The following is a 12,381-nucleotide window of genomic DNA, read 5'->3' on the forward strand; positions in this document are numbered from 1 at the left end:
CCTGAGAAAGAAAGCCCTTCAGCCTCCCTGCCCGACTTGGCGGAATTTAGACTCTGGGGACAATTCATTTCACTTGAATTCCTTCTCACCACTCCCTCGGAAATGGCTCTTGGATGTACGCAAATCACATGCACACAGAAAGAAAGGAAGGGGCCGGGACCTAAATTCATACAATCTCTAGGTTTTAAAGCGGGTACCATCGATCGTGCGCCCACCATGGGTCACGGCCCTCGGCACGTCACTCCCGACTCTTCACCCAACTGAAAGCACACAGCAGGTGAGGGACGAACACGCAGAGCACTTTGGCAGGGGGGTGTGGAAAACTCATTATTTAGTTAAAAGGGGTTGTGGTATTTTGGAGCACTTTCCCCCCAGGGAACATTAGCTCCTGTGGATCCTCAAGTCCCAGCTACACCGAGACTCCTCTGTGGAGCTCTTCCTGACGAGTGTCCTGTGTTTCCATGGTACAGAGCTCGGTCCTCATTACAGAAACTGCTCTGCTTTGTTAAGAACGCGTGTCTGCACACCTTTCTCTCCCATCCGTCTTTCAGGGCATAGAGGGCAGGCGTAAGGCTAACTTCGTGTCCTGAATGTCTGCAGCTAGGGGGGGATTGGAGGAAGGGGGAGAAGACCTAGCGATATTCACCAGTAAAAAATGAACACCAGTGTAAGAAATCACCACCGGTGTAGATTTTTCTCAACCTGGAAAGATCAGTGTTCCTTTACGGTGAAGATTCACAGCCTAGGAATACAGTTTTCTGTAAGCACAGGGTGAGGAAATATAATTCTTTATCTTCATAATGGTGACCTCGCCAGCTATCCTTCAAGGAAGAAATCTTGATTCTTTTTTGAAAGGTGACATTTTGATCTGAGGACACCTCATGTGGTTTCCCTGCCCCGGAACATCTCAATCCTAGGCGATTCAAAGGTCTTTGGATCCACATCTCTTGAGAGAAGTGACGAGGAATCAAACACTGCCTTGAAAACTTGGCGTTGGCTCCGTAAATTAGAGAAGATCCAGCGGCTACACAGGCTGCTTCTAAAGAGCGCAACTCCTTTCAAGAGAACATCCCGATGACCGCGAAAGCCGCTCAGGTCCCCATCAGGAGCCAGCCTGTCCCTCGGTCCCCAAATCAAACACTCGGCTTGCAAAAGGACATGTCACAGAAATGCTACCTAAATCAAATAGGAAGCCAGAGCATTTCATCTCTTGTCATTATCACCTGCTCGCCGGGATGCTCTGCTGGTTCCTGGGCACCTCCACCAGCCCCCAGACACATTTGAAATAAGAGGACCCCATCTGTGAGCCAGGTAAGCCATGGAGTCACGGGACGGCTTCAAATCAAAGGAAAATGACTACCTTCTCGATTAAACTGTTTACCCATAAAACAATTTTTAGAAACCTCTGGCATCTGCAGAAAGAAAGGAGCTCGGAGTTCCCAATGGGGCAGGCGTGGGGATTAGAAGGTCCGTCGTACATTCTCTTTATTTTCTTCTTCATGAGGACTTGTCCTCAACTGTCCTTCTCCCTTCTTCCTCTTGTCCCGTTTTTGTTAGATTGGGGGCTGGGGGGCTGGTGTCTGCATGGGGTTTCAGGCAGAGTCAAGGCAGGAAGTTTCCAGGAAGGCCAAGTAGATAAGGACCGTGTCCAGAGGTTAAAAGCATCCTCTTCTGCTTCTTCAAAGCTCTTCTGTCTTTGATCCCCACCAGAGCCGTGGCTTCCCAGTTATGGGAACTTCTAATTTATTTAGAAATATTTTACACAGTTGCGACTTCTAACTCAGCTCCCCAGGCACCAGGGACGTTCTGGAAGCAGAATCCCAAGATCTAACTTCAAAAGGAGAAAACGCATCGCTCAATCCCAGCTGCTTCACGGCTATGTCAACGCCCACTTCTGTCCTGACCTGCTATCATAAAAGCTGCCGGCGACATCCTTAAAGATTGCAACGTTAAAGAGCTACCTCAAAGAAGGATAACGCTGAAGATTTGACTTTGACAGAAGAAGAAAGAGAGGAAAAATGGAAAAAAAGTCATGAAAGGAAGTGGAGAAACTCATTAATGCTTGCAAAGCTTAGAGGAACAAAGAAAATACGAGAACGAGGCCTTCAGGTTTAAACGATTTAGAGACAGAGTGGACCATGTGCACCAAAAGCGCCCTTCAGTGTCTGAGATCATGACCGCTCCCTTCAATGGCTTCTTTTTAAACAAATGAGAAAAGTTTAGGAGCTGATTTTCATTTAACTGAAAGATTGCACATCGACGTGAGAGAGGCATCTCATTTTCAGATGCGGGAAAGCACCCCCACGGTAGATACAGGTGACAGGAATTTTCCGAACAACACTTCTGGGAGACGAGGAATGAAAATGTTCTAAACTCCTCGAAGGAAACAGGCCAGTGCTCGTCACTCCATGGAAACTGCCCGTGCTGAACTTACCGCACGTTTTTAAGTTACTGCTGTGACGGGCAATGCTCACGCAGAAGGTCGGCAGCCGACCTCAGGAGCGCGGCTGCTTGGAGGGGCCCCTGCGGTACCCCAGGTCTCGAGAGTCCCCAGAGACCCTGTGGGGAGGTGACACACAGCAGCCGCTGCCCCTGGACACAGGGCCGTGGCAACTGAATTCTGGCCAGGTGAGGAGAGAGGCGGTTGAGATGTGGATTCTGGCCTGAACAGTCCTGCTCACCGTCGGGTGGACATGTGGAGTGATTCTAGACTGTTCTAGACTGTTCTAGACACCCACACTGGGCCAGCACCCCAATAACACTGCAGAAACCATGCTCACAAATGCAGCAGCATACACCTTTGTTAGCTGGCTCGGCAGCTACTTCTACTAAGCACTCCAACCAGACGGCTTTACTTACAGGCAGTCCTTCCAGGCCATCTCTGCCGGGTAAGCCTCTGTCGCCCTTGGCCCCTGGCTGTCCCGGGAAACCTTTAGGAAGACAAGGGAGGTAGGACACATCGTGGATGAGACACATCCTAATAACCCCACACCTTTCCTTTTCAAGATTCAAGAGCACAGGGGCATCTGGGGGGGTTCAGTCAGTTCAGCGTCCAACTTCGGCTCAGGTCGTGATCTCACGGCTTGGGGGTTCGAGCCCCATGTCGGGCTCTGTGCTGACAGCTCGGAGCCTGGAGCCTGCTTCGGATTCTGTGTCTCCCTCTCTGCCCCTCCCCTGCTCATGTTGTTTCTCTCTCAAAAATAAGTAAACATTGAAAAAAGTCAAAAAGTAATAAAAAAAGAATCAAGAGCATAGAGGGACCTTCATAGAAGCAGATGGTGTTTGAAGACTCCCAATGCAGTAGTAATGAACGTGCCCAAGGTGGACTCGGGAAGGGGAAAAGCGACCCCAGATGTGGACAAGAGCCACTGAAGCAGCTGGTGACAAGTGCCCCCACCTACACGCCAGGAACCGTTTTAACCAGAAACCTTCTGTTCATTTCGTTCAAGAGAACTCAATTTGTGGAGCTAAGGGAACTGTATGCTATCGCCCTTTTGTTGGAAGGTCTCTCTGGTGCCAAACTGTAGGTCATCCGGACGACCTTCAACAAAGTAGGCAAATCCTGGAAGTGGGACCGAAAGTTTTCTGTTTTATGCTTTAGTTTTAAATGCAGAGATGCGTGGTCTCTCATGGCGTAAGATTCGTTTCAGTGTGATTTCCAACCCGCAGAAGCAAACTCTGGCCTGGTCCCGCTCATGTCCGGGGTCTCACCTATTTCTCCTGGGGGTCCCTGTGGTCCAGGGGGCCCACGAAGTCCTGCTGTGTCACAGATGAGGCAGCTGTCTCCTTTCTGACCTGCAAAGGGAACACAGAGGTCCTCACATGCACGCGAGAAGGCAAGTGTCCGCAGCACGGTGGCAGAACAGAAAATGGAGCCACTGTTAATGGCGTCCTGCTTCGGTGCAGTGTCCTTGGTCATCCAACACCCACCCCAGACACCTCTGCTGTGCTAACCGGTGGCGTGTGCCCGTCCCGGGGCCCGCCCGCCACCCTCCGCACACTTCACAGGCCACTGCCGGGGTGCCGGGACCCTCTGCCCTGCACGAGGATGGGCGCTGCCTCGCCAAAAGGTGATCTGGAAATGAACCTTGCTCACAGCCTGGAAAGATCTGACTGCTCTAGTTTTGTTTCCGTCTTGAAAACTTCCCATCACCTTTCTCTCTGATGTCGCATTTTTTAGCGAACTCCACACCTGTAACTCCTGGACGTTAAACCTGGTTACAGGCTGATGGGCGACCAATGGGAATGAAAAGCCAGGAAAGCGGGAACACGTACGTGACCCGATACTGAGGACGGAAAGGGAGAGAGACTGCAGCACAGACAAAAAGGGAGAAAATGCCTCGGGTTTTTTTTTGTTTTTTTGTTTTTTTTTGGAAATTCTAACATCTTAGGTCTTGATTTTCAAACTAAGCCACAAGGCCATATGGTGTCTCAGATAAACCCGTGTCCTAAACCTTAAAATGCCTGGCTTCTAGGGACTCATCAGGGCACGGCGCGAGGAGAAGCCCCTACTACCGGGCAGTGACGGGCTGGCCCGCGTGCGCTGGCCTGGCCCGGACTGGCGCACCACAGCCCCGGCACTGCTAAGCCTGCTCCCCTCTGGCAGAACCTGCTGCTGGGAACAGCGATGGGACCAACGCAGACAGCCCGTGTCCCTGCTGTGTGGGCAAGGACAAAGAGGAGCCCATCTGTGGGACAGGGACAGCACAAGTCAGCTGGCAGCCAGCTAAGTTCTGGGCCCCACGGGATTCACACGAGGTGGTTCTACAGCAAGAGTGTGGAGGTCTCAGGACAAAGAAGCTTCTGACTCTGTGTCGTAAGGAGGGACGTCCCACCTCAGGAAGTACCAACCATCTGGTAACGAGAGACATTCGTTACAAACCAAGTATGCGTTGGTTTTTAATGACACCGAAGGCTTGGTGGCCCTCCGTGATGACTGCTAAGACCACTTCCACCTGTGAGGTTTACGTGGCTGCCCAAATTAGATGTTAGCTGCAACTGTTTTCCACGCAGCATTTGTGCCATTGACTTTGGAAGAGGAAGAAATCTGCAGAGGAAGGCTACCAATGGTGCCCGGTGGGGTTAGCTTTGGGGACAGTCTCCCGGTGGCTCTACTCTCTGGTTATTGAGACACTCATCAAGAGTGGACCGTCCAAGGGGCACGGCACTCTCAGATGGCACCACTGGTGCCGTGAGAATCCACTGTCGGCACGAGTGTGCAGAGAGGCTGTTGTGTGCTGGGTTGGCGTTACGGCAGGCACTGGGAGATGGTGACCTTAACTCTGAGAGACGAGGGTGTGGGCGGCCACCCCAGGCCGGCGGGTTCGCTCACACCAATTACAGGAACAGGGCTCAGAGGACTAGGGAGTGTTCTGGACACACATCTGTGACTCACTTGAAAGAAAGCCATTCGTTCTCTGAGAATGGATCTTCCAGACTTTGAACCAAAAGATTGAGCTAAGATATCAGTCTTAGGGTTTAATCTGCTGGCCGTTAGAGGGTAGAGCGGTTACGTGTCAGGACCGGGGCTCCCTGTTGCCTCCCAGCTGATAGCACTCTGTCTGTCTCTCTGGTCTGTTTCTCTCTCTGTCTCTATGTCTCTGTCTCTCTCTCATCTCTCTCTGTCTCTGTCTCTCTCTCTCTCCTGGAAACCCAACAACGGGACATCCCGACAGAGCTATAGGGAGACACATCCTAGGAACAGACTTGGACAAGAGTTCCGAATAAGGGAAGAGCACGCTCACGCTCCCCATATGCAGAAATATGTCACATCCCCAGCACAATCGTCATTTTTTTTAAACATCGGCATCTCTTACCTTTTTCTCCGACTTCGCCCGTCAGCCCTGGTTGCCCCGGACTTCCGGGGGCACCTCGGTCCCCTGGCGGTCCAGGCTGGCACTCCACAATTCCATCTGGAATGGATTTTCAAAGTTACAGGACCCTTCCCACCAGACGGAAACCAGGTATCTACACCCCCTCTTCACCCCACCCCTACTGCGATACCAAAGTACATCAGGCTATTTGGTTCGTGCCGGAAATTCAGCTTCAGCTTGCCTTAAAGCGATCCTGGAAAGTTAATTTGAACACAGGCCCACACAGCACCCATCCGACCTCTCAACACCGTCACTGCTAAAACATCGATTTTACGACCCTAAAGCACCTCTCAGTTCATCAGCCCTGTCCTGTACCTTCCTTCGTTTTCACCTTGTAAGGTACACACCTGGGTCCTTATTCTACAGATTAAAAAACTAGCCCAGAAAAGCGAGGCCGTACATCTGCGAACTGAAAGCCGAGACTTGAAGAACTTTATTATTTTTTCTTTTCCTCAGCAAATTTACAGCGAAGTCATCACTGTTTCAGAGATGCAGGCTGTCCATGGGGACACGCTTCTAACCAATTCTGAGCACCACGCACGTAAAGAGGCATGAAAACAAACTGCACTCGTGGAAACACCATCTGTCGGGGGTTCTGCTAGAAAAAGCACTGCTTCGTGGCTCAGACACGCGGTGACAGAGTTCACGTCTCCTCGTCCAGTATCTTGGAAGAAGAACAACAGAGCCAACGATTCACCCCAGGGCTCCCCTTGGGCGCTCGGGTCCTCACTGCAGACTGGAGCCTGGTGAGCGAGCTGCGTCCGAGCAGGAGGGGAGAGGGCCAGCAGAGAGGGCATGCCCCTCACCTGATGCCCCGTCCCCACACCCTGACTTGAACGAAGCAGCCAGAATCACCTTCCTGCCCCCCAGCCCGGCTCTCTCCAGGGCACAAGGCACCAGACGGGCAACAGTGGGTTTGCTCCGGGACAAGGCAACGGGACAGAGGGCCCGAACCTTCCTGCTTGATGACTTCCTTCAGAGCTCAGAAGAGACTGGTCGTTTCAAGTGTGTGCAAACTCCAGTCCAAGGGAGACAGAGAGAGTTCTTGCTTTGTCTGTGGGTTCGGGGTTTATGTCTTCCCGGGGGGTTCCTGGAGGTACAGCGCCGGTGGTAAGGAGCCCTGAGGTGGCGATCACTCTGTCCCAGGGTCCGTCCACGGCTGCTGGGCCCTTCCCGCTCTTGAACAAAGTCTTGTCATTTTTATGCTTCCAAGAGCAGCCCCTACACTATCTGACCGTGAGGAGCCAGCACCGCCAGGCTGTGTGAGCACCGGGGAGTGTGAGCTCCCTGATCCTACAACTGCAGGCACGTGGACACGGGCAGACATTCGATCACTCACTTCTTTCCTTTTCCAGAACACATCTCCGGCCAGCCTCATCTGAGGCAGAATCCCACACACCCGTAAGAAAGCAACTTTACATCCTTGTGAAAATCAATTTAAAATAACTTGAAGATGGGGCGCCTGGGTTGGCTCAGTCCATTAAGCATCTGACTTAGGCGCAGGTTGTGATCTCGCGGTTCATGGGTTCGAGCCCCACATCAGGCTCTGTGCTGACAGCTTGGAGCCTGGACCCTGCTTTGGATTCTGTGTCTCCCTCTCTCTCTGCCCCTACCCCGCTCATGCTCCATCTCTCTCAACTATAAACACTAAAAAAAATTTTTTTTTAATAACCTTAAGTCTAAAGCAAGAACATGGTGGTGATTTCTGAGCGGTTCTAAGACGCAAGTCCAGACCAGACTTCTACTGCTCGGTGGGCACAGGTGAGCACAGGGCAGGGCGGTGCAGAGACCTCTGCCTTGTGCTGAGGAGCTACTGACAGGCCCCCAGGGGGCAATTCATCTTAAGACATCGCCTCTTTAACATACACTGTGCAACTGAACAAAAATCTCATTTATAGATGAATCACTTAAGGGGCGCCTGGGTGGCTCAGTCAGTGAAGCGCCCAACTTCAGCTCAGGTCATGATCTCACGGTTCGTGGGTTCGAGCCTCATGATGGGCTCTGTGCTGACAGCTCGGAGACTGGAGCTGCTTCGGATTCTGTCTCTCTGTCTCTCTCTGTCTCTGTCTCTCTCTCTCTCTCTCTGCCCCTCCCCACTCACGCTCTGCCTCTCTCTCTCTCAAAAATAAAATAAATGTTAAAAAAAAACCCAAAGTTATGCAGATGAATTACTTAATTAACATAAACAAAATGGGACAACATGGCACGGGGATGGCAGATGTCACACTGCACTCAGCTGACGCATCCTCCTCAACCAACAGCAGTGGGAAGGTCATGTTTTTACATGAAATTTGTTCTTATTTTGGTACTGAAAAAAAATTACACGTATCAAAAAAAGTTCTCCCAGATTTCCCCATGGTTGCATGCCTCATCCCCTTCAATCTTTGCCTCTCACTCCACTTAAATTAGACCCATGACCGGAAGCACCGTCACCCAGAACTTGGCGGTCCCTTCGCTGCTCGTGTTTAGCCCGCACCTGTCACTCCTGCAGACCACATAATTCACTTGGCTTCCACTCCCCCACGGGATGCACGCCCAGGAGGGCAGGACTGTGACAGTGCCTGGGGTACCTGTTGAGTAAACCTGTGACCCCGAAGGCCCCTTGGCCACTCACAACCCTCTCAGACACATGGAGAGAAAGTGACTCAGGGCTGAATGTCATAGGACTTCACTATCATCTTCATTCTCCACCTTTCCCAGATCCGTGGGAAAAAGGGGGGGGGCATCCCTGCGAAGTCACAGACCCACCCCCGCCCTGGGCACCTTGACAAAGAAAATTCATGCTGATCCTTTCCCAGTAAAGCTTCACACCTGGAATCAACTGTTCCCTCCAGTTCCTATCTGGCCTCCGTATGGAGCCTCGCCCACGAGAACTCCCTTTCTCAAAGACGTGTTTGAATTCTGGCAAATAAGCCGCCTGGTACTTGCAGCCATGGCCCCCCCTTGCGTCAGCCCCACAGAAGACCAGGGTCTCCAGTGCTCAAGGCGCATGTGCTGCTTATGAGAATCTCACATGTTCCCGCTGGAGTTAACTCCTCTGAAGTCTTACATTCTGTGTTGGTGTCACTCTGGGGCCCCAGGACCCCGTTTACTGAATCAAGAGTTTAACATCCCGTGCTCAGCTCTGACAGTGAGCTGATGTGGGAAACATCCACACAAAGTACCGTTCGACTTAGAAGTCGTGCGTTCCATCCCCTGCAGACCCCTCTTTGTTCGCGCGATCGTGTCTTAGTGCTAATCTGTGTCTCTGGATAAACAGGAATGAGTCCCATTTTCAGCTGCCTTGCCTTTTCATTTCGATGTCCAGAGGCTCAGAACTGGCTGGTATGTTTCTCATTCCTCTGACCAGGGTTACTGTTTTATAGTTCCATCCCGTAGCATGACTAGCATTGCAAAGATGCTAAGTGGGACACAAATCACTCACAAAGCCTGGGACGCCCGGCCTTCTGTATCCCACTAGAACCCTGGAGCGCCGCCCCCGCTCCCCGCAACACCCAGGCAGCTCTGCCCGGCACCCGTCCCACACCAGACACACGCGAACTGTCCTGGAAAGAACTTACTTGTGTGACCCGGCTGTCCAGGGGGCCCAGGAGGCCCGGGGGGACCCGGGAGCCCGTCCCTTCCACTTGGTCCCGGCAAAGACGTGCCTGGAAACCCTTGGTCACCTTTCTGCCCTCTTTCACCAGGAAAGCCAGGAGCACCTGCCAGCTCTGGTACCGGGAAGCCTGAAACCAGAGCAAAACGTCACCATCATCGTGTGAGCTCAGCCTCTGCCACACAAATTTTCCTAACTCGGTTCAGGGTAAAACAAGAAGTGCCCATCACCAAGAGGGGAACTGCTCTAGGTAAGTAAAAACGAGCTAAATTTTCAGGCCTCCCACCACATGAAGGTTGCCAGGCAAATGCCTCCTACAAGTTAGCTTTAAGGAAAAGGACTTAGCACACAGACGCGAAAAACCTGTGAGTTTCTCTTGGTGCAAATAGTATTCCCACTGCATGAATGAAAAGGCTGTTGGGGCTCAATTCTATTTCCACGTAGAGGATAAGGCATAAAAATGTCACCGAACAAAAGCAGAAGTGGGACAGGAAGCCTAGGGGACGGGAACTGCGTCGGCAATCTACACGGAACAGCCAAAAAGTTAAGACAAGTAAGGTGGTCTGGTGGAGCCTGAGGTCAGACGTGAACGTGAAAGCCGAGTTCGGCTGCTGTAAATGTTACAGGACAAGATGACAGGGCCCCTGGGATGCACACCAAGAAGACCCGGCAGAACACCAGCTCGGGGGCTGCTCTACCCTGGCCTCGAGGTGGGGGACTGACAGCCAAGGGCAGAGGCAGGACTGTCACACAGCCTTGAACCAAGAGCAGAGCAGTGCAGACACGAGGGATACAAGGGATGACAGGTCCCAGGAGCGGAACTGCAGCCATCCATGACAAACCCACTCTTCAGTGCAGCAAGAACCGAAGGCGGTCCCTGGGGCTTGGGCTGCAGACCCAGGAGGGGACCCCGCGGCCTGGGGGGCGGGGCGTTGGGCCCGCAGCCGGGCTCCAACCAGGGGAGAGCAGATGAGGCCAGAGCAGTTTCAAAGACCTTTCCCAACACTGTCAGTTAGGAGACAGTCGGGCAGATGAACGGTTTTGGAAAGTAAATGTGGTGAATGCCAGGGGAGACAGGAAGTGACGGGCTCACGAGGACACAGAAGCCCCAGCATGGTTCCTAAGCACAAGGAAGAAAGTGGGTGGAAACAGACATGGGGTGATTTTAGAGGCCGACCCAAAAGCTCTGCTGGAAAGCAGGAAAGTGGGCAGAGAAGGCCCTGCCTGAGAATGGCTGAGGCAAATCCTCAATGCGGGACGGACTTGGGGTATAGTCTGTTCCAGAGACAAGGAAGGAGCTTGGGGGACATTACAGCCAAAGCGCTGTCAGAAAGGGGAAAGCAAAATATAAGCAAAAGAGAATCAAACACAAAAATAAATAAAAAACAAAACGAAAGATGTAAGGATTCCAGGCACTTGGCTGTGGTATCGATTCTAGGGCACATGTGGGTTTCCCTCGCAGCCTGTATGACCCACTCCAGGGACTGGGAGAGCGCGTACACACGCACGTGCACAGACATGCACACACTCCCATGTGCACATGCACACGCACACATGCTCACACACATGCTCACATGCACACACGCTCACATGCACCCACTCACATGCATACACACATGCTCACATGCATACACACATACATGCTCACATGCACATGCACACATGTTCACACACATGCTCACATGCACACACGCTCACATGCACCCACACTCACGTGCATACACACATGCTCACATGCACACACACACGTTCACATGCACACACACTCTCATATGCATACACACATACATGCTCATATGCACACACACGTACATGTTCACATGCACACACACACACAGGATCCAACACTAGCTAAGCAGCAGGTGTGATGCAATCACACACCAAGTTCAAGCAAGAGCTGTGGGATTCCACAGAGAAGAGGTGCTCAGATCAGTAAGGGAGGCTTCAGCCCTGATTCTAGTCCCAAGGGAGAAACAAAGTCACCCCAGAGACAGGGACTGTGGGAACCGATGCTGAAGGGTCTGTCAGACGCTGCAGACCTGCATCTGGGGTGGGGGGGCAATGAGGCTGGGGGGCGTGAAGGGGCCTGCCACACACAGGATCTGCATCCTTGGGCAGGGGTGAGTGAGGCGGGGGGGGCGGGGCCTGCCAGACACTGGGGACCTGAGTGGAGGGGGTGTGGGTGGAGGGAAGGAGCCTGGGGGTCGGCGGGGGCAGGAGGCCGGTCCAAACCAGGGAGAGAAGTATGGGACTTGAGGAAGGCATGAGAACCCCCAGGAGCACACACCCGCAGGGCCGCCTGTGACTAACAAAGTAAAGGACCACAGCTGTGCACACACCTTGCTGTCATAACTAGAAAAACATGCACAAAATCGCCAGCCGTTTCTGGCAGACCCTGGCATACACAACAAACATGTTCCGGACATGAAGCACACAGACGTTGTACAGTTATCTGAAACAATCGGCCAAGGATACTCACCTGGAGGGCCTGGCTGGCCTTGTAATCCTGGGAAACCTTGAAAGAGAAGGGGAGAGTCAGACACCCCGAGCCCGAGCGTCTGTGCCCACAAGGCCCCGGGCCGGGCGCCAGGGAAGAGCGTTGGGGGGAACACAGCGCCCCTGGCCCCGCCGAGATGGGCAGAGATGGGCTCCGGGGGAACTGGCACCAGGACAAAGGACAGACCTGAGCAGGTCTGTCACCACGTGGTCGTGCAAGGCCTGTCAGTGTCACCAAAATGGGAGGGTGTTGGGTCGAAAATGGAGGAAAAGTAAAGGAGAAAAAGACAGAAGGGATGAGGAAGGAGGGGGGAGGGAGGGGGAGGTAAGAAGGAAGGGGGAGGGAGGGAAAAGGGAGGAAAAGGGAAGGGGGAGGTAAGAAGGAGGAGGAAGGGAGGGAGGGACAGAGGAGGGGGT

General features: G+C 52.7%; 1 protein-coding gene across 3 annotated transcripts in view; it reads right to left on the reverse strand.

Annotated features, from left to right (window-relative positions):
• Window positions 1-12,381, reverse strand: part of COL4A1 (collagen type IV alpha 1 chain) — a 155,576-nt gene that overhangs the window by 35,492 nt on the left and 107,703 nt on the right. For all 3 annotated transcript variants that reach the window (XM_023253172.2, XM_045055861.1, XM_045055857.1), the window contains exons 20-24: window positions 11,948-11,983; window positions 9,434-9,598; window positions 5,817-5,912; window positions 3,712-3,795; window positions 2,860-2,930 (exon numbers count right to left, since the gene is read on the reverse strand). In XM_023253172.2, coding sequence (XP_023108940.1) covers window positions 2,860-2,930; window positions 3,712-3,795; window positions 5,817-5,912; window positions 9,434-9,598; window positions 11,948-11,983 — 452 coding nt within the window. The remainder of the gene's footprint in view (window positions 1-2,859; window positions 2,931-3,711; window positions 3,796-5,816; window positions 5,913-9,433; window positions 9,599-11,947; window positions 11,984-12,381) is intronic.

Source organism: Felis catus, chromosome A1 (genome assembly GCF_018350175.1).
Source record: "Felis catus isolate Fca126 chromosome A1, F.catus_Fca126_mat1.0, whole genome shotgun sequence".
Taxonomy (NCBI): domain Eukaryota; kingdom Metazoa; phylum Chordata; class Mammalia; order Carnivora; family Felidae; genus Felis; species Felis catus.